Below are 25,002 nucleotides of genomic sequence, written 5' to 3'. Positions count from 1 at the left end.
TTATTGTTCTCTCTCCCTATTCTCTCTCTCTTGTTCTGCTCTTTTTTACTGTATTCTATTCTGCAATGTTTTATTGTTATTATGTTTTATCATGTTTGCTTTTCAGGTATGCAATTTTTTATACTTTACCGTTTACTGTGCTTTATTGTTAACCATTTTTTTGTCTTCAGGTACACCATTCACGACTTTGAATGGTTATACCAGAATGATGCCTGCAGGTTTAGGTATCATCTTGGTATCATTCTTTTCAGCCAGCGGTCGGCTTTCATGTAAAAGCAATCCTAGTGGCTAATTAGCCTCTAGACTGCTTTTACAAGCCGTGGGAGGGAATGCTCCCCCCCACCGTCTTCCGTGTTTTTCTCTGGCTCTCCTGTCTCAACAGGGAACCTGAGAATGCAGCCGGTGATTCAGCCAGCTGACCATAGAGCTGATCAGAGACCAGAGTGGCTCCAAACATCTCTATGGCCTAAGAAACCGGAAGCTACGATCATTTTATGACTTAGATTTCGCCGGATGTAAATAGCGCCATTGGGAAATTGGGGAAGCATTTTATCACACCGATCTTGGTGTCATCAGATGCTTTGAGGGCATAGGAGAGATCTAGGGTCTAATAGACCCCAATTTTTTCAAAAAAGAGTACCTGTCACTACCTATTGCTATCATAGGGGATATTTGCATTCCCCGAGATAACAATAAAAATGATTAAAAAAAAAAAAATGAAAGGAACAGTTTAAAAATAAGATAAAAAAGCAAAAAAATAATAAAGAAAAAAAAAAAAAAAAAAAGCCCCCTGCTCTCGCGCTAAGGCGAACGCAAACGGCGGTCTGTCGTCAAACGTAAACAGCAATTGCACCATGCATGTGAGGTATCGCCGCGAAGGTCAGATCGAGGGCAGTAATTTTTGCAGTAGACCTCCTCTGTAAATCTAAAGTGGTAACCTGTAAAGGCTTTTAAAGGCTTTTAAAAATGCATTTATTTTGTTGCCACTGCACGTTTGTGCGCAATTTTAAAGCATGTCATGTTTGGTATCCATGTACTCGGCCTAAGATCATCTTTTTTATTTCATCAAACATTTGGGCAATATAGTGTGTTTTAGTGCATTAAAATTTAAAAAAGTGTGTTTTTTCCCCAAAAAATGCGTTTGAAAAATCGCTGCGCAAATACTGTGTGAAAAAAAAAATGAAACACCCACCATTTTAATCTGTAGGGCATTTGCTTTAAAAAAATATATAATGTTTGGGGGTTCAAAGTAATTTTTTTGCAAAGAAAAATAACTTTTTCATGTAAACAATGAGTGTCAGAAAGGGCTTTGTCTTCAAGTGGTTAGAAGAGTTGGTGATGTGTGACATAAGCTTCTAAATGTTGTGCATAAAATGCCAGGACAGTTCAAAACCCCCCAAATGACCCCATTTTGGAAAGTAGACACCCCAAGCTATTTGCTGAGAGGCATGTCGAGTCCATGGAATATTTTATATTGCGACACAAGTTGCGGGAAAGAGACAAATTTTTTTTTTTTTTTTTTTTTTTGCACAAAGTTGTCACTAAATGATATATTGCTCAAACATGCCATGGGAATATGTGAAATTACACCCCAAAATACATTCTGCTGCTTCTCCTGAGTACGGGGATACCACATGTGTGAGACTTTTTGGGAGCCTAGCCGCGTACGGGACCCCGAAAACCAAGCACCGCCTTCAGGCTTTCTAAGGGCGTGAATTTTTGATTTCACTCTTCACTGTCTATCACAGTTTCGGAGGCCATGGAAAGCCCAGGTGGCACAAAACCCCCCCAAATGACCCCATTTTGGAAAGTAGACACCCAAAGCTATTTGCTGAGAGGTATAGTGAGTATTTTGCAGACCTCACTTTTTGTCACAAAGTTTTGAAAATTGAAAAAAGAAAAAAAAAAAGTTTTTTCTTGTCTTTCTTCATTTTCAAAAACAAATGAGAGCTGCAAAATACTCACCATGCCTCTCAGCAAATAGCTTGGGGTGTCTACTTTCCAAAATGGGGTCATTTGGGGGGGTTTTGTGCCACCTGGGCATTCCATGGCCTCCGAAACTGTGATAGGCAGTGAAGAGTGAAATCAAAAATTTTCACCCTTGGAAATCCTGAAGGCGGTGCTTGGTTTTCGGGGCCCCGTACCCGGCTAGGCTCCCAAAAAGTCCCACACATGTGGTATCCCCATACTCAGGAGAAGCAGCTAAATGTATTTTGGGGTGCAATTCCACATATGCCCATGCCCTGTGTGAGCAATATATCATTTAGTGACAACTTTGTGCAAAAAAAAAAAAAGTGTCACTTTCCCGCAACTTGTGTCAAAATATAAAATATTCCATGGACTCAATATGCCTCTCAGCAAATAGCTTGGGGTGTCTACTTTCCAAAATGGGGTCATTTGGGGGGGTTTTGTGCCACCTGGGCATTCCATGGCCTCTGAAACTGTGATAGGCAGTGAAGAGTGAAATAAAAAATTTACACCCTTAGAAATCCTGAAGGCGGTGCTTGGTTTTCGGGGCCCCGTACGCGGCTAAGCTCCCAAAAAGTCCCACACATGTGGTATCCCCATACTCAGGAGAAGCAGCTGAATGTATTTTGGGGTGCAATTCCACATAGGCCCATGGCCTGTGTGAGCAATATATCATTTAGTGACAACTTTTTGTAAATATTTTTTTTTTTTTTGTCATTATTCAATCACTTGGGACAAAAAAAAAAAATATTCAATGGGTTCAACATGCCTCTCAGCAATTTCCTTGTGGTGTCTACTTTCCAAAATGGGGTCATTTGGGGGGGGTTTGTACTGCCCTGCCATTTTAGCACCTCAAGAAATGACATAGGCAGTCATAAACTAAAAGCTGTGTAAATTACAGAAAATGTACCCTAGTTTGTAGACGCTATAACTTTTGCGCAAACCAATAAATATATGCTTATTGACATTTTTTTTACCAAAGACATGTGGCCGAATACATTTTGGCCTAAATGTATGACTAAAATTTAGTTTATTGGATTTTTTTTATAACAAAAAGTAGAAAATATCATTTTTTTTCAAAATTTTCGGTCTTTTTCCGTTTATAGCGCAAAAAATAAAAACTGCAGAGGTGATCAAATACCATCAAAAGAAAGCTCTATTTGTGGGAAGAAAAGGACGCAAATTTAGTTTGGGTACAGCATTGCATTACCGCGCAATTAGCAGTTAAAGCGACGCAGTGCCAAATTGGAAAAAGACCTCTGGTCCTTAGGCAGCATAATGGTCCGGGGCTCAAGTGGTTAAAGGGGTTGTAAAGGTAAAAATTTTTTCACCTTAATGCATTCTATGCATTAAGGTGAAAAAACTTTTGACAGTACCGCCGCCCCCAGCCCCCCCGTTTTACTTACCTGACGCCTCGAATCTTCGCTGCTCGTCCTCGTCATCTTCATTGCAGCTCAGCCTGGTCGCTGATTGGCTGCAGTGGATGGATTGAAAGCAGCGCAGCCATTGGCTCGCGCTGCTGTCAATCACATCCGATGACGCGGCGTGCCGGGGGGCGAGGCCGAGTGATACAGCGAGCGGCTATAGCCGCCGGCTGTATCACGGGAGCGCGCCCGCAAGCACTCACCACCATGCGAGGGAGCTCGCATTAAGGTGGTAAATGCTTGCGAGGAGGAGCTGAAACAGCCGCCGAGGGACCCCAGAAGACCAGGTTCGGGGCCACTCTGTGCAGAACGAGCTGCACAGTGAAGGTAAGTATAACATGTTTGTTATTTAAAAAAAAAAAAAAAATACCTTTACAACCCCTTTAAATATCGTACCTGGGGGTGTCTATAGTATGCCTGTAAAGTGGCGCGTGTTTCCCGTGCTTAGAACAGTCCCTGCACAAAATGACATTTTTAAAGGAAAAAAAAAGTCATTTAAAACTGCTTGCAGCTTTATTGTAATGTCGGGTTCCAGGTATATGGATGAAAATCAGTGAGACAAACGGCATTGGTACCCTCCAGTCCATTACCAGGCCCTTTGGGTCCTGTATGGATATAAGGGGAACCCCGCACCCAAATTAAAGCAAGGAAAGGCGTGGGGCCCCCAGGCCCTATATACTCTGAACAGCAAAATACAGGCGGTGCAAACAAGACAGGGACTGTAGGTTTGTTGTTAAGTAGAATCTGTTTGTAATTTTGAACTGGTACATTTTTAAAGTGTAGCTCCAGCCAAAAAATCTGTTTTTAAAGAGGGAGTCCACCTAAACCGCCTAAAAAAAAAATATTAAAAGCCAGCAGCTACAAATACTGCAGCTGCTGACTTTTAATAAATGGCCACTTACCTGTCCCAGGGTCCAGCGATGTCGGCAGCCGACGCCGAGAACCCGCTCAGTTCTCGGCAGCTGCCGCCGCCATCCTAGGTGAGGGAATCAGGAAGTGAAGCGTTGCGGCTTCACTTCCCGGTTCCCTACTGCGCATACGCGAGTCGCGCTGCGCATCGTAACTGGTCCCCGCTATCTCCTGGGACCTGTGTGTTTCCCAGGAGACAGCGCGGAGGGACAGGAAGAGGCATAGACTCCCATGGGAGTCTATGCCAGAAGTGGGTGCAAATACCTGTCTTAGACAGGTATCTGCACCCCCCTGAAAGGTGCCAAATGTGACACCAGAGGGGGGGAGGGTTCCGAAAAGCGGAAGTTCCATTTTTGTGTGGAACTCCGCTTTAAGCTTTTTGGAAAACATAGGGAAGGGTTATCACCCCTGTGACATTTGTTTTGCTGTCTGTCCTCCTCTTCAGAAGATTTCACCTCACTTTTTGTCCCAATGACAAATGTTTTTTGAAAATTTGGGGTTTTTAGTGAAACAAGGATTGGTGATAAAGCATCAGTGGAAAGGAGAAAAGTTTTTCCCATATTAACTCTTACAGGAGAGAATTTCCCTTCCTAGGGGTAGATTTCATCTCACTTCCTGTTGTCTCCTTCCGTTTGCAAGTAGGAGTCGTTTGTAAGTTGGATGTTTGAAAGTAGGGGCCTGCCCTATATACTCAGCAGAAATTTGGGCGTTAGGTGTTGTTGTGGCCTCAACACTGTAAGCCCTCACAGGGCCCTGCTGCGAAATATCAGATCAAGAATTGTAATTACATGCCCCTGTTGAACAGGGCCAGAAAAATTGGGCCTTTGGTGATGGTGGTGGTGGTGCTGGTGCCACAACACTGTAAGTCCTCACAGTTAATCTTGGTGGGTGCAGAAATGGGCCCTGCTGTGAAATATTCAATCAAGAATTGTAATTACATGCCCCTGTTGAAGAGGGCCAGAAAAATTGGGCCTTTGGTGGTGGTGGTGGTGGTGCTGGTGGCACAACACTGTAAGTCCTCACAGTTAATCTTGGTGGGCGCAGAAACTGCCCTGCTGTGAAATATTAGATCAAGAATTCTAATTACATGTCCCTGTTGAACAGGGGCTGAAAAATTGGGCCTTAGGCACTGGTGCCACAACACTGCAACCCCTCACAGATACTCTAGTTGGAACGCAGGAACGAGCCCTGCTGCAAAGTATTGCATCAAAAATTGTAATTACACGCCCCTGTTAAACAGGGGCTGAAAAATTGGGCCTTAGGCACTGGTGCTGGTGCCACAACACTGCAACCCCTCACAGATACTGTAGTTGGAACGCAGGAACGAGCCCTGCTGCAAAGTATTGCATCAAAAATTGTAATTACACGCCCCTGTTAAATAGGGGCTGAAAAATTGGGCCTTAGGCACTGGTGCTGGTGCCACAACACTGCAACCCCTCACAGATACTGTAGTTGGAATGCAGGAACGAGCCCTGCTGCAAAGTATTGCATCAAAAACTGTAATTACACGCTCCTGTTAAACAGGGGCTGAAAAATTGGGCCTTAGGCACTGGTGCTGGTGCTACAACACTGCAACCCCTCACAGATACTGTAGTTGGAATGCAGGAACGAGCCCTGCTGCAAAGTATTGCATCAAAAATTGTAATTACACGCCCCTGTTATACAGTGGCTGAAAAATTGGGCCTTAGGCACTGGTGGCGGCGCCCAGAACCAAAAATGTTCTTACAAGCTATCAGCATGATCATTGAGGAGGAAAGGATAATTACTCAGGATATTCATTCAGCATCAGCATAGGCAGTCTTTGAAGGGATCTGACATTTCAAAAAAAATTTTTCGGTTACATCAGCATCAGGTGCTTGGTAGCTGGTGGTGATCCAAGACTGATTCATTTTTATGAAGGTCAGTTGATCGACCGAGTCGGTGGACAGACGCACCCTGTGTTCGGTTACAAAGCCTCCAGCAGCACTGAATGTGCGTTCCGAAAGAACGCTGGATGCAGGACAGGCCAGTAGCTCAATTGCATACTGTGCAAGCTCTGGCCAGTGATCCATCCTCAAGACCCAGTAACCCAGAGGATTTTCGGTGGGAAAGGTGTCCAAGTCAGATCTTGCCCCTAGGTATTCCTGCACCATGTAAAACAGACGCTGGTGATGGTTGCTGGAACCGATCATACCTTGGGGCTGCGGACTAAAAAATTGTCTGAACGCATCGGTCAGACGGCCACCTTCTCCACCGCTCCTTCTTTGACTGACTGAAGCCTCAGCAACACGTTGTCCAGAAATAGGAGTTTGTAACCTCCCAGTCTCTGGGAACGTGTTGCACAGACCTTTCTGCAAGGCCTCCCGAAGATGTTTCATCCTCTGCTCCCTCTGCGACGGCAAGATAAGGTCCGCAACCTTACCCTTGTAATGTGGATCAAGGAGGGTTGCCAGCCAGTATTGGTCCTTCTCCTTGATACCACGAATATGAGGATCCTTACGCAGGCTTTGCAGGATCAGGGGGGCTATGCAGCGTAGGTTTGCAGAGGCATTCGGTCCGGAGTCCTCTGGGTCACTAAGGACGACATGGTCTGCAGTCACCTCCTCCCAGCCACGTACAAGTCCATGTGTTTCTTGGGACTGATCCCTTAAAGACTTCTGCTGATGCTGAGTGCCAGGCTCCACCTCCATACTGACACAATCCTCCTCCTCCTCATCCTCTTCCTGTGTGATCAGCGGGCATGCAGGAACACTGTCTGGATAAAGGGGGCCTTGAGAGCTAAGGAAGTCCTCCTCTTCCTGCCTCTGTTCTGCCTCAAGTGCCCTGTCCATCATTCCACGCAGCGTGTGCTCCAACAGGTGGACAAGGGGGACAATCCTCGTGGCCTCCTCAAATGGTGACAGGATAGTGCAAGCATCCCTGATCATGGCCCACTGCTGTGGGGAAAAAAAAAACAAGCTCCCCTGACCCTGTCCTTATGCCATAGTCGCACAGGTACTCATTGATGGCCTTCTGCTGCGTGTGCAGCCGCTGCAGTATGGCCAACGTTGAGTTCCACCTGGTGGGCATGTCACAGATTAGGCGGTTCTTGGGCAGGTTAAATTTCTTTTGGAGGTCTACCAGCTGAGCACTTGCATTATATGACCGGCGGAAATGCACACAGACTTTCCTGGCCTGCCTCAGGACATCCTGTAAGCCTGGGTACCTGCCCAAGAACCGCTGCACCACCAAGTTAAGGACGTGAGCCAAACAGGGCACATGGGTCAGTTGTCCCTGTCGGAGGGCGGAGAGGAGGTTGGTGCCATTGTCGCAAACCACCATTCCTGCCTTAAGTTGGCGTGGCGTCAACCACCTCTGAACCTGCCCCTGCAGAGCTCACAGAACCTCTGCCCCAGTGTGGCTCCTGTCCCCCAAGCACACCAGCTCAAGCACCGCATGGCATCTTTTGGCCTGCGTACTTGCTTAGCCCCTTGAACGCCTACGGAGCACCACTGGTTCCGAGGACAAAGCACAGGAAGAGGCCATGGAGGAAGAAGAAGAGGAGGGGTGGAGGAGAGAGGTGTGTCAGAATCATTAGTAGTGGCATTTTGGAGGCGTGGTGGCGGAACAACCTTTAACACTACTGCACCATGTTCTGCATCCTTCCCAGCTGCCAGCAGAGTCACCCAATGCGCGGGGAAACTTAGGTAACGTCCCTGTCCATGCCTGCTGGACCATGAGTCAGTGGTAATATGCACCTTACCGCTGACCGCCCTGTCCAGCGAGGCATGGACATTGCCTTCCACATGCCCGTTAGAGAGCCGAAATCGCCTTCCGTGAGAAAAAGTGGCGTTTGGGTACCTGCCACTGAGGAACTGCACATTCCACGAACTCACAGAAGGGGGCAGAGTCTACCAACTGAAAAGGTAGCAGTTGAAGTGCTAGCAATTTTGCCAAGCTAGCATTCAACCGCTGGGCATGTGGATGGCTGGGAGCGAACTTCTTTCGGCGGTGCAGCAGCTGCGGCAGGGAAATTTGCCTGGTACAAACTGACATCGGTGTACCGAAAGCAGATTGCCCACAAGTACTTGGCTGTGACACACCTAATTCTACACCTTCATTCCTCTCAGTGCAGGTCTCAGAGAAGACTGAAGGTATAGTGGGGTTGGAGATCTCAGCTGATGAGGAGCAAGGAGAGGTCATCTCTGTTCTTTGGTGTGGATCTTTTAGATATGCTTGCCAATGAACTGCATGGCAGGTCAACATATGTCTGGTCAAGCATGTGGTGCCCAAGCGGGATGTTTTGGCCACACGAGATACACTTGAGACATATGTTGCAAATAGCAGCGGTGCGATCTGATGCACTCGTCTCAAAAAAGGCCCACACCAAATCACTTTTGGAATAACGTGTAGAGACAGCAGCGCCCTGCACATGCGGAGCTTTGCGGTGTGATGCAGTCAGTGTGCTGCCCTTAGGCTGGACCCTGGAGGGTATCCTGCCTCGTTGGTGATGTGCCCCCTCCTCCTCCTCTCTCCTATCAGGCACCCACGTTGAGTCAGTGACCTCATCATCCCCTCCCTCCTCATCACTGGAGCAAACCTGGCAGTATGCTGCAGCAGGGGGAGCATGACTGCCAGATTGCTTTTCTTCTTGAGCACCCCCTCTGTCCGTGCTCACGTTACTGCCTTCATCTAGCTCAGTATCATCATCAGAACCTTCTAAACGCTGGGCATCCTCCTGGAGCATGTACCCAACACTGTGGTCAAACAGTTCGAGGGACTCTTCAGGAAGACATGGTGGGGCTAGGGAAGGAGTCACTGATGCCATTGAGCCGAGGGAGGAGGCCGCGTTGGCAGCTGCTTTGCCAGACAAAGTACCCTGAGCATGGGTGGGAGAGGATGAGGAGGATGAGGACGGCTTGGTCATCCACTCGACCAAGTCTTCCACATGTTGCGGCTCAACACGGCCAGCTGCCGAAAAAAAATCCAAGCGTGTCCCACGGCCACGTGCTGATGAGGATGCACCGTCTCCACGACCAGCACTGTTGCCTCTAGACACAGAGCCTGCTTGCCCTCTTTTATTGGCTTGTGACTGTCCGCCTCTCCTTGTTGGCCTTCCAGACATACTAATGGCCTGTAGCTGCACTAAGCTGGGATATATATATATACTGCAGCTAGCAAAATCAACTGCCTGCCTGTAGTATGAGAACACCACCAACCTTCTACAGGTTGCTTTAGCTGAACACTGTGCAGAGGTCGCACTACACTAACTTGTAGCTTATTTAGCTGCCTGCGGTAGTGATAGGATCAGGAAAACACCACCAACCTTCTACAGGTAGCTTTAGCTGAACACTGTTCAGAGCTCGCACTACACTAACTTGTAGTTTTAGCTGAACACTGTGAGGAGGACGCACTACACTAACTTGTAGCTTTAGCTGAACACTGTGAGGAGGATGCACTACACTAACTTGTAGCTTTAGCTGAACACTGTGCAGAGGTCACACCACACTAACTTGTAGTTTTAGCTGAACACTGTGAGGAGGACGCACTACACTAACTTGTAGCTTTAGCTGAACACTGTGCAGAGGTCGCACCACACTAACTTGTAGCTTTAGCTGAACACTGTAAGGAGGACGCACTCCTTACTGCTTGCTGTGAGGGTGGACACTGGTGAGGATCCATCGCCATAGAACCCGTACAAGTATCAGATTAACCTCTTGGGCGCCACCTTTGGTCTCCTGATTCAAGGATCTGTGGAGGTATAGATCCTCGTTTGCCTTGGCTCTGGTATCTTTTCCTCCTTCTCCACTCCGACCGCCCCTAGTAAGGGATACATTTCGGAGGGCCAGCCTGGTTTGTCCTTTGTGTGGGACTCTGCCCATGTTTCCCCTCGTGCCACCATTGGATCCATCTATTTGCGCTGGTACATTTACTCACCCCGTCGGGCTTTGGGCCCCACAGGCTAACAGCTGCAACATTTAAACTGCTTTTAAACATCAAAATCTGGACAGAAAATCCACTCTAGTACTACACAGTTCATACGACGGTTGTGGGTTCTGCGATAAAATCGCATACACAAAAAAGCAAAAAATACTCTTGCGCACAGGTGTATTAGCTAAAAGATCCCAAGGGTTCAGGAAGGACTGTGGATTTCGGCCTTGCTGCTCTTTAAGGATGGGATGTCCTAATATTAGATAAAAAGAAAGAAAAAAAGAGCGCACCAGCCTAGTGCATTATCCTTGACAGATTTATTGATTAAAAACAAGATAAAATCTACTCACAAAGGTAGAAGAAAAAATCGCATTAGTATATGGCACAGCGACGATTAGTCCAATGGTAGCAGTTTTCCAGATCCCAGGAAGGAGGCGTACGGACTACAGCTGGCTAACGCGTTTCGAAGGTTGCCCTTCTTTATCAGAGCCTTAGTAGTGTTAGTCTCCTGCTGGTTTTTATACATGTGTCCATCCAAACAAGACTGGTCCGATTGGTTCAAAAGGCTCCTCCCTTACTTGGTGGGCGGTTCTCTGAGAGGGGTGGGCCTAGGCTATGTAGTTATTATTAAAAGGCTATAATGAAAAAACTTTTTACGTTTAGTGTGATTTTAGTCTGATTTAATCTTAATTGTAATAGTTACTAGTTCTAGTTCTGGTATTTTAATTTTAATTTTATTTTAATTTTAAATTTTGATTTATAATTAATGTTTAGATCAGCGGCCATGCATATATTTGGGAGTGCAAACATCTACCAACAAATAGATTAAAATAGTCTAGAATAGTCCTGCCAATACTGTTACATACGTGAGCCAAAGCATAACAAATGCTCCTTGTAGCTCCTCTCCCCTCTTACCTATAGATTATACACATCAGGGGACACTGACCAGAGGTTAAAAATCAAAAATCAGAGATGGAGTAGCATACCTTATGGTGTGCATGTCTGATGACAGCTCTTTTACTCGGACAGAATATCTCTGTAGGGACCGTAGCTGTACCGGCTTCCATTGCTGGCCGGTGACACGTTCCTGTGTACAGTAGAGCCTGGTGGAACGCACACCGCTCCTCCGCTTCCGGGTTGCGGTCCACCGGGCGGAAGTGCGGTCGTGACGTCATATCCCGTGCGCCCTTCGGCGCACAAGATTGACTTGCTATAGTAAACAATAGTCTCCATTTTGTCGTAGGCAAGGATAGAGGCAAAAGTGAGACAGAACCGTCTAGGCTATGGATTAGAGGGGGATAATAAATTGAAGTGGAGTTCCTGAAAGAAATATATATATATATATATATATATATATATATATATGATACACTAGATCGGATGATGCCACTAGAAGGGAGAGGGAGGGGAAAAAAGGGGAGAAAAAAACCAGGGGAGGAGATAAGCCCAATTATCAGATACTGGATACAATAGTTATCTAAATGTAAACTAGATGTAGACAGGGGCTATTAGAAAGATGATTCTAGAGCTGTAACCAAAGGTGACAGTATCCTGAACACATGTATTTAGAAAACCAGCAAGAGATACACTGAAAAAAAGTGGTAATATAAAATATATAAAATATAATGTATAAAAATATATATATATATATATATATATATATATATATATATATATAAACAAATGCACATACATCAACATAGGCATATATGTGCATAGAAATCAGATTAAAAGACAATATTAAAAATAATAAATCCGTATAGAAGTACACAGATATATGTGTACTTAGCCAATGTAATATAAAAAGGGTTCGTTATAACCACATATAAATAATACATATAATGGTTTTTACATTATTCCTGGTATATCTAGGGGTTATTAAATAGACACCAGTGAAAGGAATAACAGAAACATTATATCAAATTGATTTTTTTTTTTTTATATTTATAATTTTTTATTACCATATATATAATTTTTGTTATTACCATTTGTATTTTTTAAAAAATATAATAGAATTGGTGGTCTGATTATAACCTAAACGATTGCTACTATCATCATCATCATTATCACCATCATTTTACAAATCAATTTGATATAATGTTTCTGTTATTCCTTTCACTGGTGTCTATTTAATAACCCCTAGATATACCCTTCGGCGCATGGGATATGACGTCACGACCGCACTTCCGCCCGGTGGACCGCAACCCGGAAGCGGAGGAGCGGCGTGCGTTCCACCAGGCTCTACTGTACACAGGAACGTTTCACCGGCCAGCAATGGAAGCCGGTACAGCTACGGTCCCTACAGAGATATTCTTTCTGAGTAAAAGAGCTGTCATCAGACATGCACATCATAAGGTATGCTACTCCATCTCTGTTTTTTGATTTTTAACCTCTGGTCAGTGTCCCCTGATGTGTATAATCTATAGGTAAGAGGGGAGAGGAGCTACAAGGAGCATTTGTTATGCTTTGGCTCACGTATGTAACAGTATTGGCAGGACTATTCTAGACTATTTTAATCTATTTGTTGGTAGATGTTTGCACTCCCAAATATATGCATGGCCGCTGATCTAAACATTAATTATAAATCAAAATTTAAAATTAAAATTAAAATTAAAATACCAGAACTAGAACTAGTAACTATTACAATTAAAATCGCATACACCCCTGATGAAGAAATAGCATTTTCGAAACGCGTTGGGTCTTTTCTGTTGCGCTCACCTCCAACATAACAGATCTTTGCGATTTACTAGCTGTCTTTTTTTGTAATGTTATTATATGATTAGTCCTGTCCAGTATTCATTCATGAAATTTTGTGATATGTATAGTGTATATATGTGCTCATTATTTTAAACCTATGTTTCTTAATAAAAATGTATATACTTTTTACACTACTCTCATACCTCATTGCACTATTTATCCCTTTCCAAATATCCCACCTAGAGGAAATTTTATTTTTTCAATGTCTCACTACACTAACTTGTAGCTTTAGCTGAACACTGTGCAGAGGTCGCACTACACTAACTTGTAGTTTTAGCTGAACACTGTGAGGAGGACGCACTACACTAACTTGTAGCTTTAGCTGAACACTGTGAGGAGGATGCACTACACTAACTTGTAGCTTTAGCTGAACACTGTGAGGAGGATGCACTACCCTAACTTGTAGCTTCAGCTGAACACTGTGCACTACACTATCTTGTAGCTTTGGCTGAACACTGTTCAGAGGACACACTACACTAACTTGTAGCTTTAGCTGAACACTGTGCAGAGGTCACACTAAACTAACTTGTAGCTTTAACTGAACACTGTGAGGAGGACGCACTACACTAACTGTAAATAGTCTAGCTGACTGACTGTGGTACTAATAGGATCAAAAGAACACCAGCAATTTTCTTCAGGTAGCTGTAAATACTGTAACAACACAAGCCTGCCTGGCAGTAGCAAGATAACAGGAACGGATCTAGCTAAACTGAATACAGTGTGTGTATATATATATATATATATATATATATATATATATATATACAACACCTGGGATGCATATATATATATATATATATATATATACACAATAGACTGTAAGTGCATCTAACTGACTGACTGTCCTGCCTAATCTATCTAACGTAAATCAAATGACACTGTCTGTGTGTCTCCCTCTCTATCTATGAACACCGAAACACACTACACAGGGCCGCCTTGCAGGCGGCCTTATATAGTGTGGGGCGTGTACTAAATCCCCTGAGCCATAATTGACCAAAGCCTCCTTGGCTTTGGCCAATTATGGCTCTCTTTTCAGACGGCTCTGTGATTGGTCAAGCATGCGGGTCATTGTGCATACTTGGCCAATCATCAGCCAGCAATGCACTGCAATGCCGCAGTGAATCATGGACTGTGACGCGCCACACAAATTTGGCGCAAGCGGCCAATTCGGCAAATGGGCGAACAGACGATGTTCGAGTCGAACATGGGTTTGACGCGAACACGAAGCTCATCCCTAATGATCATTACATTACCTGTGGAAGCCATCTCATGGATGAACATTACATTACCTGTGGAAGCCAGCTCATGGATGATCCTTGTAGGAAAGCCAACGCTTTCTTCGAGTATACTGGTCCCATGGGAAAAATGAGTATTAACAAACTCCTTGGCATCAAAATCATCATCATGATAATGCTTGTAAATGGTCTCCGACATTTTCTACGCTGGATCTTCGCTGGGTAGGTGTCCTACTCCTTCAAATGATCGTTACCCTTTATATATCCGTGGAATATAAAGGTTTCAGTTCAATCACAACCATCACAGTTCTTTTGTCAATATTGTGGTATTTGACAGCTGAGACAAATAAAAACATCAAGATGAACAGGACCAGCCTTGGGATATTTAGCACCCTGTGAAAAATTTAGCACGGAACCTTCAGCATATGAACTGAATCTTGAACAGTCTCCTTGTAATCGTTGCCATTGAAGCTGACACCAAAAAACAAGTATCCTAGTGCATAGAATCCCACCATTCCCCCCAAATGACACCAGTCTATGGATGAGAGTAGTAGGAGCTAGACATGCGCGCCGTCAATAAATGTGTTTCATTTCGTTCCGTTCCATTTCGTATTAGAATTCATTTATATTTTCGTTAAGTTCGTTAACTTTTCGTAACAATTACGAATGTTCGTCATGATGAATTTATCATTATGAGGGGCTCCCACCATGCCTGTGCTGTGCTGAGTGCTGACCTGGGTTTTACTTTTTAACTTTTAGGTTTGTTAACTTTTCGTAACAATTATGAATGTTTGTTATGATGATTATGATCATTATGAAGGCTCCCACCATCCCTGTGCTGACTTCCTGGGTTTTTAACTTTTAGGTTTGTTAACTTTTCGTAACAATTACGAATGTTCGTTATGATGAATTTATCATTATGAGGGGTTCCCACCATCGCTGCGCTGTGCTGACTTCCTGGGGTTTTAACTTTTAGGTTTGTTAACGTTTTGTAACAATTAGGAATGTTCGTTATGATGAATTTATCATTATGAGGGGTTCCCACCATCGCTGTGCTGTGCTGACTTCCTGGGGTTTTAACTTTTAGGTTTGTTAACGTTTTGTAACAATTACGAATGTTCGTTATGATGAATTTATTATTATGAGGGGTTCCCACCATCTCTGTGCAGAGTTCCCAGGTCTGTACAAACACTGTGCCCATTATGAGGGGTTTCCACCATCTCTGTGCTGAGTTCCCGGGTCTGTACACCCGCTGTGTCCATTATGAGAGGTTCCCACCATCCCTGTGCTGAGTTCCCGGGTCTGAGTGTACACCCGCTGTGCCCATTATGAGGGGCTCCCACCATCCCTGTGCTGAGTTCCCGGGTCTGTACACCCGCTGTGCCCATTATGAGGGGCTCCCATCATCCCTGTGCTGAGTTCCCGGGTCTGAGTGTACACCCGCTGTGCCCATTATGAGGGGCTCCCACCATCCCTGTGCTGAGTTCCCAGGTCTGTACACCCGCTGTGCCGATTATGTGGGGCTCCCACCATCCCTGTGCTGAGTTCCTGGGTCTGAGTGTGAACCCGCTGTGCCCATTATGAGGGGCTCCCACCATCCCTGTGCTGTGCTGACTTCCTGGGTTTTTAACTTTTAGGTTCGTTAACTTTTCGTAACAATTTTGAATGTTCGTTATGATAAATTTATCATTATGAGGGGCTCCCACCATCCCTGTGCTGAGTTCTCGGGTCTGTACACCCGCTGTGCCCATTATCAGGGGCTCCCACCATCCCTGTGCTGTGCTGACTTCCTGGGGTTTTTAACTTCATCATAACAGATAATCGTAATTAATGAACATTCTTATTTTGTCAGATTCTGTTGTAACAGAATTTGGATCCGAAGTTCGTAAACGAAATTTCGTATTTCGTACAAAGTTCGTATGCATAAAAATTCGTATTTCGGATCCTCGCGAATGTACGAATTTCGTACGAAACTAATCGCACATGTCTAATAGAAACATGGGGTTGTCATCTCTTTTGGGGCATAAGGTCTAATATTTTTGCTCTGTCAAACAATATGTCCTATGTCATTATTATATAATTATAAGAAACAAAAGCAGAGCCAAATAACATAAGGCCGCTATCACTACCCAATACTGATGAATTTGGAATTTCCGTTTTCTTTTATAGGCTCCCCCCCCATGTTTTCACTTGGTAATCTGGCCAGCAACACACCTTCTGTAGCAGCACAGGGGCAGGCTTTGGACAGCATCATTGTCAGTCCTGGGGGAGGGGAGTGTTAAATGTACTAGCAGATTTACATACACTAACAAAGCCAAACTCCAGCTCCCACTTCATAAGCAGTTATAGTGACTTTTTTTTTTCTTTTGGGAAAAAGCTAATCATTGTGAGCACCCCTGTCAGTGGTGAATGGTTTCATTGGCCAGATCACCAGGTGAAAGCAAAGGTTCTGGTTCTCTTATTTACCTAGTTTAGCACACTATCCTGTTTGGGGAGGGTCATTTTTCATAACCCCCAAAAGAGAGCTACACTAACCCTAACCTTAAAGTGGAGTTCCACCCAAAAATGGAACTTCCACTTTTTCAGTCCCCCCCCGGTGTCACATTTGGCACCTCTCAGGGGGGAGGGGGGATCAGATACCTGTCTAACACAGGTATTTGCTCCTACTTCCAGCGATAGAACGCCGCAGATTCCGTGGCGATCTACGCCATGTTCGGCCCCTCCTCTGTCCCCCCCCCACTGTCTTCTGGGAGACACACAGGTTCCAGAAGACAGCAGGGACCAGTGAGGACACGCAGCGCGACTTGCGCATGCGCATTAGGGAACCAGGCTGTGAAGCCGTAAGGCTTCACTTCCTAAATCCCTTACTGAAGATGCCAGCGCCTCCATCCAGAGCCGAAGGATGTGTCGGCTTTACGGTGAGGACATCGCGGGTGCCCTGGACAGGTAAGTGTCCTAATATTAAAAGTCAGCAGCTTCAGTATTTGTAGCTGCTGACTTTAAAAAGAAAAATTTTGACAGAACTCCGCTTCAACCCTAAACTTTGAGCCAATGAGATTACCATGTCAGTGCTGATATAGTGACTGAACTGATAGAAGTGAAAGCGGATTCTGATGTATCTAACGTAAAGTGATTTTTCTTTCAAAGAAGCAGATCCATTGTTGAAATATAGTATAGTGGATACTGTTCTGGTCCTATGCTGATACCTTTCTGTTAGTGACAAAGGAAATGCTTGCCAGATGATAAATACTTGGAGGAGCACCAGGTACAAAAGTTCATCTCAACTGAAGGACTTTTTGGAACATTTAAAGGATATGTTCACATTTTGTAACATGTTACACCCATATTCAGGGTGTAACATGTAACATGTTACGAACAGACCGGCGCCCCCGCACCTCTTAGATTCCCCAATCTGACAGTTAGTGGGGATCTCCCCCCCCCCCCACTAGCTGCCCGAATTTAAAAAAACTTTGCCAAGCCCGGCTGCATCCCTCATTCACAGTGTCCTGTGAATGGAAAACTACAAGTCTGGTAGTCTTTGCAGCTGTCGGCTTGTAGTTTTCAATGAACTATCACGGCGCTGTGGAGTGCTGTGGTAGTTCATTCTCTCTTCCCGTCAGATTATATCCGCTTGTCAGTACGGGATGAATGGGCACACAGATAAACTGGCAAATTTGCTGGAGACTTGCATTGCATGGCATGGCACCTGGTCGCTGGTGCCAGTGGTGTAGCGTGGGTTGTCTGTGCCCAGGGCAAGGCAAGAAATTTTCAACCCCTAACCTGCAGACTTTTAGCACTCCCTGAGTCCCTTCCACTAGTACAGAAGTACTGACCAGCCTGATTCATACACTGACCACTACACTAACCTACATGATTACTACACTGACCTACCTGACCACTACACTAACCAACCTGATCACTACACTGACCTACCTGACCACTACACTAACCTACCTGATTCCTACACTGACCTACCTGACCACTACACTACACTACACACTACACTACACTGACCACTAGGGATGAGCTTCGAGTTCGAGTCGAACTCATGTTCGACTCGAACATTGGCTGTTCGCAAGTTCACCGAACAGCGAACAATTTGGGGTGTTCGCGGCAAATTCGAATGCCGCGGAACACCCTTTAAAAGTCTATGGGAGAAATCAAAAGTGCTAATTTTAAAGGCTAATATGCAAGTTTTTGTCATAAAAAGTGTTTGGGGACCCCCTCTGACGCACGGTGACTTGACGGGACTTCCCTGTGGCATTCCCCGTGACGTCACAGGGAAGTCCCGTCAAGTCACCGTGCGTCAGAGGGGGGCGGGGTCACCGGGTGGCCCCGCCCCCCGTTATTTAAGAACTGTCAGACGAGGAGCGCCGTCACACAGCGGGAGCCTCCCTCCATGCCAGTATGGATTGCGGAGCGGCCCGGAGAAGAAAATGAAGAAGAGAAGAAGAGAAGAAAAGAAGAAGAGAAGAGCGGGAGCCTCCCCCCCATGCCATGGGTGCGGAGCGGCCCGAGGAGAAGAAGATAGAAGACGCCGCGGAGGAGATGCTGGACGAGAACGCCGGAGGAAGAACCAGAAGAGCCAGAAGAACCAGAAGAACCAGAAGATGAAGGAAGATAGAAGAAAGAAGAAGCATTTAAATAAAGGAATTGTCAAAAATTGTCTCTTGTCATTTTTAACATTTTTGACACTTTTTTCGTGAAATGGTAGGGGTACTTATGTACCCCCTTACCATTTCACACAGGGGGGGGCCGGGATCTGGGGGTCACCTTGTTAAAGGGGGCTTCCAGATTCCGATAAGCCCCCCGCCCGCAGACCCCCACAACCACCGGCCAGGGTTGTGGGGATGAGGCCCTTGTCCTCATCAACATGGGGACAAGGTGTTTTGGGGGGCTACCCCAAAGCACCCTCCCAATGTTGAGGGCATGTGGCCTGGTACGGTTCAGGAGGGAGGGGGGGCCGCACTCTCGTCCCCCCCTCTTTTCCTGCGGCCTGCCAGGTTGCGTGCTCGGATAAGGGTCTGGTATGGATTTTTGGGGGGACCCCACGCCGTTTTTTTTTTTTTTTTTTTTGGCGCGGGGTTCCCCTTAAAATCCATACCAGACCTGAAGGGTCTGGTATGGAATTTAGGGGGAACCCCACGTCATTTTTTTTTTTTAATTTTGGCCGGGGTTCCCCTTAATATCCATATCAGACCTGAAGGGCCTGGTATGGAATTTAGGAGGACTCCCACGTCATTTTTTTTTTTAAATTTTGGTTCGGGGTTCCCCTTTGGGGAATTCCCATGCCGTTTTTATCAATGAACTTCTATGTGTATTGTCGGCAATGCAATAGCCGCGGGTAGTTTTAAATGAGTTTTTTCCTTCAAAATGTCATTTTGCTGTCAGACTGTTCTAAACACAGGAAACATGCGCCCCTTTACAGGCATACTATAGACACCCCTCCAGGTACGAAATTTAAAGGGATATTACACTTTTATTGTTTGACTTTAAGCATTATTAAAATCACTGCTCCTGAAAAAAACGGCCGTTTTTAAAACTTTTTTTTGCATTGATCCATGTCCCCTGGGGCAGGACCCAGGTCCCCAAACACTTTTTATGACAATAACTTGCATATAAGCCTTTAAAATTAGCACTTTTGATTATTCATGTTCGTGTCCCATAGACTTTAATGGTGTTCGCATGTTCGAACGAACTTTTTTCCTGTTCGCATGTTCTGGTGCGAACCGAACAGGGGGGTGTTCGGCTCATCCCTACTGACCACTGCACTACACTACCCACTACACTACACTGTCCACTACACTACCTATTACACTACCCACTACACTACACTATCCACTACACTACCCGCTACACTGTACTGACTACTACACTACACTACCCACTACACTACACTGTCCACTACACTACCCACTGCATTACCCACTACACTACACTACCGACTACACTACACTACCCACTACACTACAGTACCCACTACACTACACTGTCCACTACACTACCCACTACACTGTACTGACTACTACACTACCCACTACACTACACTGTCTACTACACTACACTGTCCACTACACTACCCACTACATTACCCACTACACTACACTACCCACCACACTACACTGCCCGCCACAGTACACTGCACTGTCCACTACACTACCCACTACACTACACTGTCCACTACACTATACTACCCACTACACTGTACACTACACTACACCGACCTACCTATATTATTCCTATACTGACCACTACATACATGGCTTGACACAAATTGCTTCTCTCTGCTGCTTCCTCTCCCCAGACCGTGTTCACTCCCCCCCAGGCCAGAAACATGACTCGAGTCTCACCTGCTTTTTGTCTTCCATCCATGATTGATCTGGTCTGCCTCTTCTCTGCCACACTGACAGACTGGCTTGCCACAACGGGGAAATAATCGGAGATCCAGAGGAGGAGGAGAAGACAGTAGCAGCGAGTCACAGCAACATTTGCGATTGTGCCACCCACGATCGCGGACAGACCAGCCCCGCCACTGCACATGACCCAATTCGCCAATCAAAGGGCGCTGGCCGCCCAGCCTGAGATTGAACATGGCGGCAGGAGCGTGGGGACACATCATAGCGGAATTCAGACGGAGTGACACACACTCACTGGCATGGGATTCTGCCCCCAAAATGTTGTGCCCGGGGCCACGGCCCCCCTCACACTCCCCATGCTATGCCACTGGCTGGTGCAATACTTTGCAGCTGGGGTAGGCAACCTTTGAGAAATGTAGATCTACCTGGACAACAATGAAGAGATCAAAGATCACCAGGGTGCAGCGCTCTTTTTTTAAAATAAATTAACTAGCAAGCCCCCTTAAAAAGTAAAGATAGCATTAAAAACCTAGAAAAAATCTACTAAAACTAATGTAGCAACCTGATGTTTAGGCAGGGTTGCTATCTAATTTGTTTGCCAGGCAATAGTTGCCTTGATCAATTGTTAGGGGATCAATTGGTTCTTCTCTAAATCTGGACTTGTTGCACCCTTTCTCTTCTGTCACTAGGTGGCACTATGCTAGTGACATTAGATAAGACAGGGGCTTTGCAAGCTCAGAAATAAATGGATGGGGTGTCTCAACCAATGAGCAGAGATGTTCTTTGGTCCCTTAGGCTGCTGGGAGAGCCTATTTATTTGGGTGGAGTCAGGTGTTCGGGGTTCTGTGCCACCTGGACGGCTGTCTGGGTGGACGTGTATTGTGCTGCCTCGGGCTGATAGGCCAGAAACCTAAGGCCTATCCCAGGGACATTTAGCTGCTAGGCTGCCTGAAGGCCTTTCCAGGAGCGAGAGAGCAGCGTAGGGTTGGAACTGCTGGCTTGTAGTCAAACCAGAAGTAGCAGTTCAGCCGCATGGGGAACCAGCTGTGGTTGGAGGTAGAAGGGGAAGCTGTCGCCACTAAGGGACCATCCACCTCATTACTGGAGACCACGGTGAGTAAGCTGAAGCCAGTACCAGAGCAGTCTTCTTACCAGCCGGGGTTGGGGAAGAAGTGTGAAAACTTTAGCGAGTGGCAAGCGAGGGACTCAGCGGGACAGCAGAGGTGATGCTTGCAGAGCATCAGTGGGTGCCAAGCCAGGGACCTAGCGGGTCAACAGGGGTGACACTTGAACAGTATCTGCCAAGCCAGGGACCCAGTAGGGAAGCAGGGGTGATGCTTGAGGAAGATACTGAGTGCTAAAAGTTGAAGAGCTCAAGGGATCCAGTGACTATTGGATCCGAAATCTAGTGAAAGACTGGGAGTTCATTGAGTAAAGACCCACAGTGAGTGACTTTGAAGTAAGAAGAGAACTGTTTGTGTTGCCAATAGTTGAATACAACTACCGTTAGTAACTACTACAAGATTGTTGCCATAGAAGACGGCACTCCTACCTATACAGAAGTGGTGTCCGGCTGGAGGCCTTCACCTATATAGCTGTCTGCCTATAGAAGTCTTGGAGTCTGCCAATTATCATTGCATCTACTTAAGGGTGTCCTGGCCTTAACCCTCTCTCTCTCTCTCTCTCTCTCTCTCTCTCACAGTTCTGTTCAAGAGACAATAAATCTCTTTGCATTTGTAGCAAAGTCTTTAACCTTTTCCAGTTTAACGAGGACCTTAAAGGCCAAAGACAGCTGACATCCTTTAATATGTAGTGGGTTGTGAGGCATAGTGGGTGCAAAGATGGTGAAAGTGATTGGGCGCCAGACACTTCTTATATGCAAAAGAGGTTTTATTTCTTTTAAAAGTCCTTTTATATTTTGAAGGGAAAGAGGGCTAGGGCCAGGACACCCTTAAGTAGTTGCAATTTCAATTAGCAGACTCTGAGACTTCAATAGGAGGACAGCCATACAAGGAAAGGCCCCAGCAAGGTGAAACTTCTGCACGTGCAGGATTGCTGTCTCTTATGGCAACAGTACTTAACAATTCCCAACATAAAGTTCAACTTTTCGATCAGCTTCACTACTATGTCTACTTGTAGTTCTTCAGCCCCTTGAGCTCCTAGTCTCTCACTGGACTCTCTGATTCACTGACTCTGAATCCCGTGAGCTCCTCAAGGCTTTTGCAGTGGTATCTCCCTCAAGCATCACCCACGCTTCCCTGCTGGTTCCCTAGCTTGGCACTCCAGATACTTTTCAAGCTTCACCCCTGCTAACCGGGTCAGTCCTTGGCTTGATACACAAGGCTGCTCTGCAAGCTTCACCTCCGCTGGTTGGGTCCCTGACTTGATCACCGCCTGAAGTTTCCTGATTCTCCACCATGCCTGTTTGGTGAGAATACTGCTCCGGTACTTGCTTTAGTTACTCACTGTGGTCCCTGGCAAAGGTGGTTGGTCCCTTAGTGGTGATAGCTTCCCTTCTACCTCCGACCATGACAGGTTCTCCAGCCGGCAGAACCGTAACTTTTGGTGTCCAGGACTCAGTAGTATGTAGGGCAGCGTACAGAGGTCAGTGGTATGTAGGGCAGTTTACAGAGGTCAGTAGGATGTAGGGCAGTGTTCAGGGGTCAGTAGAATGTAGGGCAGTGTGCAGAGGTCAGTAGGATATAGGGCAGTGTACAGAGGTCAGTAGTATGTAGGGCAGTGTACAGAGGTCAGCAATATGTAGAGCAGTGCACAGAGGTCCGTAGTAGGTAGGGCAGCGTACAGAGGTCAGTAGTATGTAGGGCAACGGACAGAGGTCAGTAGGATGTAGGGCAGCGGACAGAAGTCGGTAGGATATAGAAACAGATAGATTCCTTCTACCTCTAGGTGGTGCTGTTGCAGAGTTTTTTTGGCGCTGAAGTCAGTGCTGGGACAGCGTGGAGTGAGAGGGAGTGTGTGAGCAGCGAGCAGAGGACTGGACCAGACCCCCCCACCCCTGAAAGTGGAAGCGTGGCGGACAGACCCCTCCCCGACCAGGCCCCCCCACGATCGGACCTGACCCCCCATGACCGAGAGCGGGTGACCCGGGGACCTACATCGGCGGCAGAGCGGGACATCGTGGTGCAGGAGGGGGTGTGCTGAGTACAGTAATCACCCCACAGACGCGGGCAGAGGGAGAGTGTGAAGCTGATCAGTGAATCGGTGGCACTGAAGGTGACTGACTGACTGCTAGTTTCAGATTACAAGGAGAGGCTGTGCAATGGGACACAGAGACACAAACTACAAAACCTGACAGTGTATGTGAGTACCTGAGTATTGTGTGTACCTGGGTATTGTGAGTACCTGAGTATTGTGTGTACCTGAGTATTGTGAGTACCTGAGTATTGTGAGTATCTGAGTATTGTGTGTACCTGAGTCTTGTGTGTATCTGAATATTGTGTGTACCTGAGTATTGTGTGTACCTGAGTATTGTGTGTACCTGGGTATTGGGAGTACCTGAGTATTGTGAGTGTTGGGAGTACCTGAGTATTGTGAGTGTTGGGAGTATCTGTGTATTGTGAGTACCTGAGTGTTGTGTGTATCTGTGTGGACTGTGGACTGGACTGTGAGTACACGTGACCCGGGAGTGCACGTGGACTGTGAGTACACGTGGGCTGCGAGTGCATGTGGACTATGAGTACACGTGGACTGTGAGTGCACATGGGCTGCGAGTACACATGGGCTGCGAGTACACATAGGCTGCTAGTGCACGTGGACTGCGAGTACACGTGGGCTGTGAGTACAAGTGGGCTGCGAGTGCACGTGGACTATGAGTGCACGTGGACCGCGAGCGCACATGGGCTTTGAGTACACGTGGGCTGCTAGTGCACGTGGACTGTGAGTGCACGTGGGCTGTGAGTACACGTGGGCTGTGAGTACAAGTGGGCTGCGAGTGCACGTGGACTGTGAGTACATGTGGGCTGCGAGTGCACGTGGACTGTATGTACACATGGGCTGCGAGTGTACGTGGACTGTATGTACATATGGGCTGTGAGTGCACGTAGACTGCGAGTACACGTGGGCTGCGAGTGCACATGGACTGCGAGTACACGTGGACTGCGAGTGCACGTGGACTGTATGTACATGTGAGCTGCGAGTGCATGTGGACTGTGAGTACACATAGACTGTGAGTGCACGTGGACTGTGAGTACACGTTGGTTGTGAGTACCTGTGTATTGTATTTCACACCCTCATTATTTTCAATATTTTTTGTTTTAGACATACAAATTACGCATCAGCCCCTGATGAGCGAGAGGAGACTCGCGAAACGCGTAGGGCACTATCGATGCCACATGCATGCCCATGTTGCTGGGTATTTCAAGTTGGTCATCATATGGTCACACACTGCTGCTATCCATGCATGTGTATTATGTATTTTACAAATTCAGATGATGTATGTGTATT

The 25,002-nt window shown here is 46.2% G+C and overlaps 1 protein-coding gene across 1 annotated transcript in view; it reads right to left on the bottom strand.

Moving 5' to 3' along the window:
- The window catches only part of LOC141110127 (indolethylamine N-methyltransferase-like), a 66,572-nt gene extending 52,107 nt beyond the window's left edge, over positions 1–14,465 (bottom strand). Inside the window, exon 1 of the mRNA XM_073601343.1 lies at positions 14,237–14,465. Coding sequence (XP_073457444.1) covers positions 14,237–14,381 — 145 coding nt within the window. The 5' untranslated portion in view covers positions 14,382–14,465. The remainder of the gene's footprint in view (positions 1–14,236) is intronic.
- Between the last annotated feature and the right edge of the window lie 10,537 nt (positions 14,466–25,002).

This window comes from Aquarana catesbeiana, linkage group LG10 (assembly GCF_042186555.1).
Source record: "Aquarana catesbeiana isolate 2022-GZ linkage group LG10, ASM4218655v1, whole genome shotgun sequence".
Lineage (NCBI taxonomy): Eukaryota > Metazoa > Chordata > Amphibia > Anura > Ranidae > Aquarana > Aquarana catesbeiana.
This window is presented reverse-complemented; position numbering and strand designations above follow the sequence as displayed.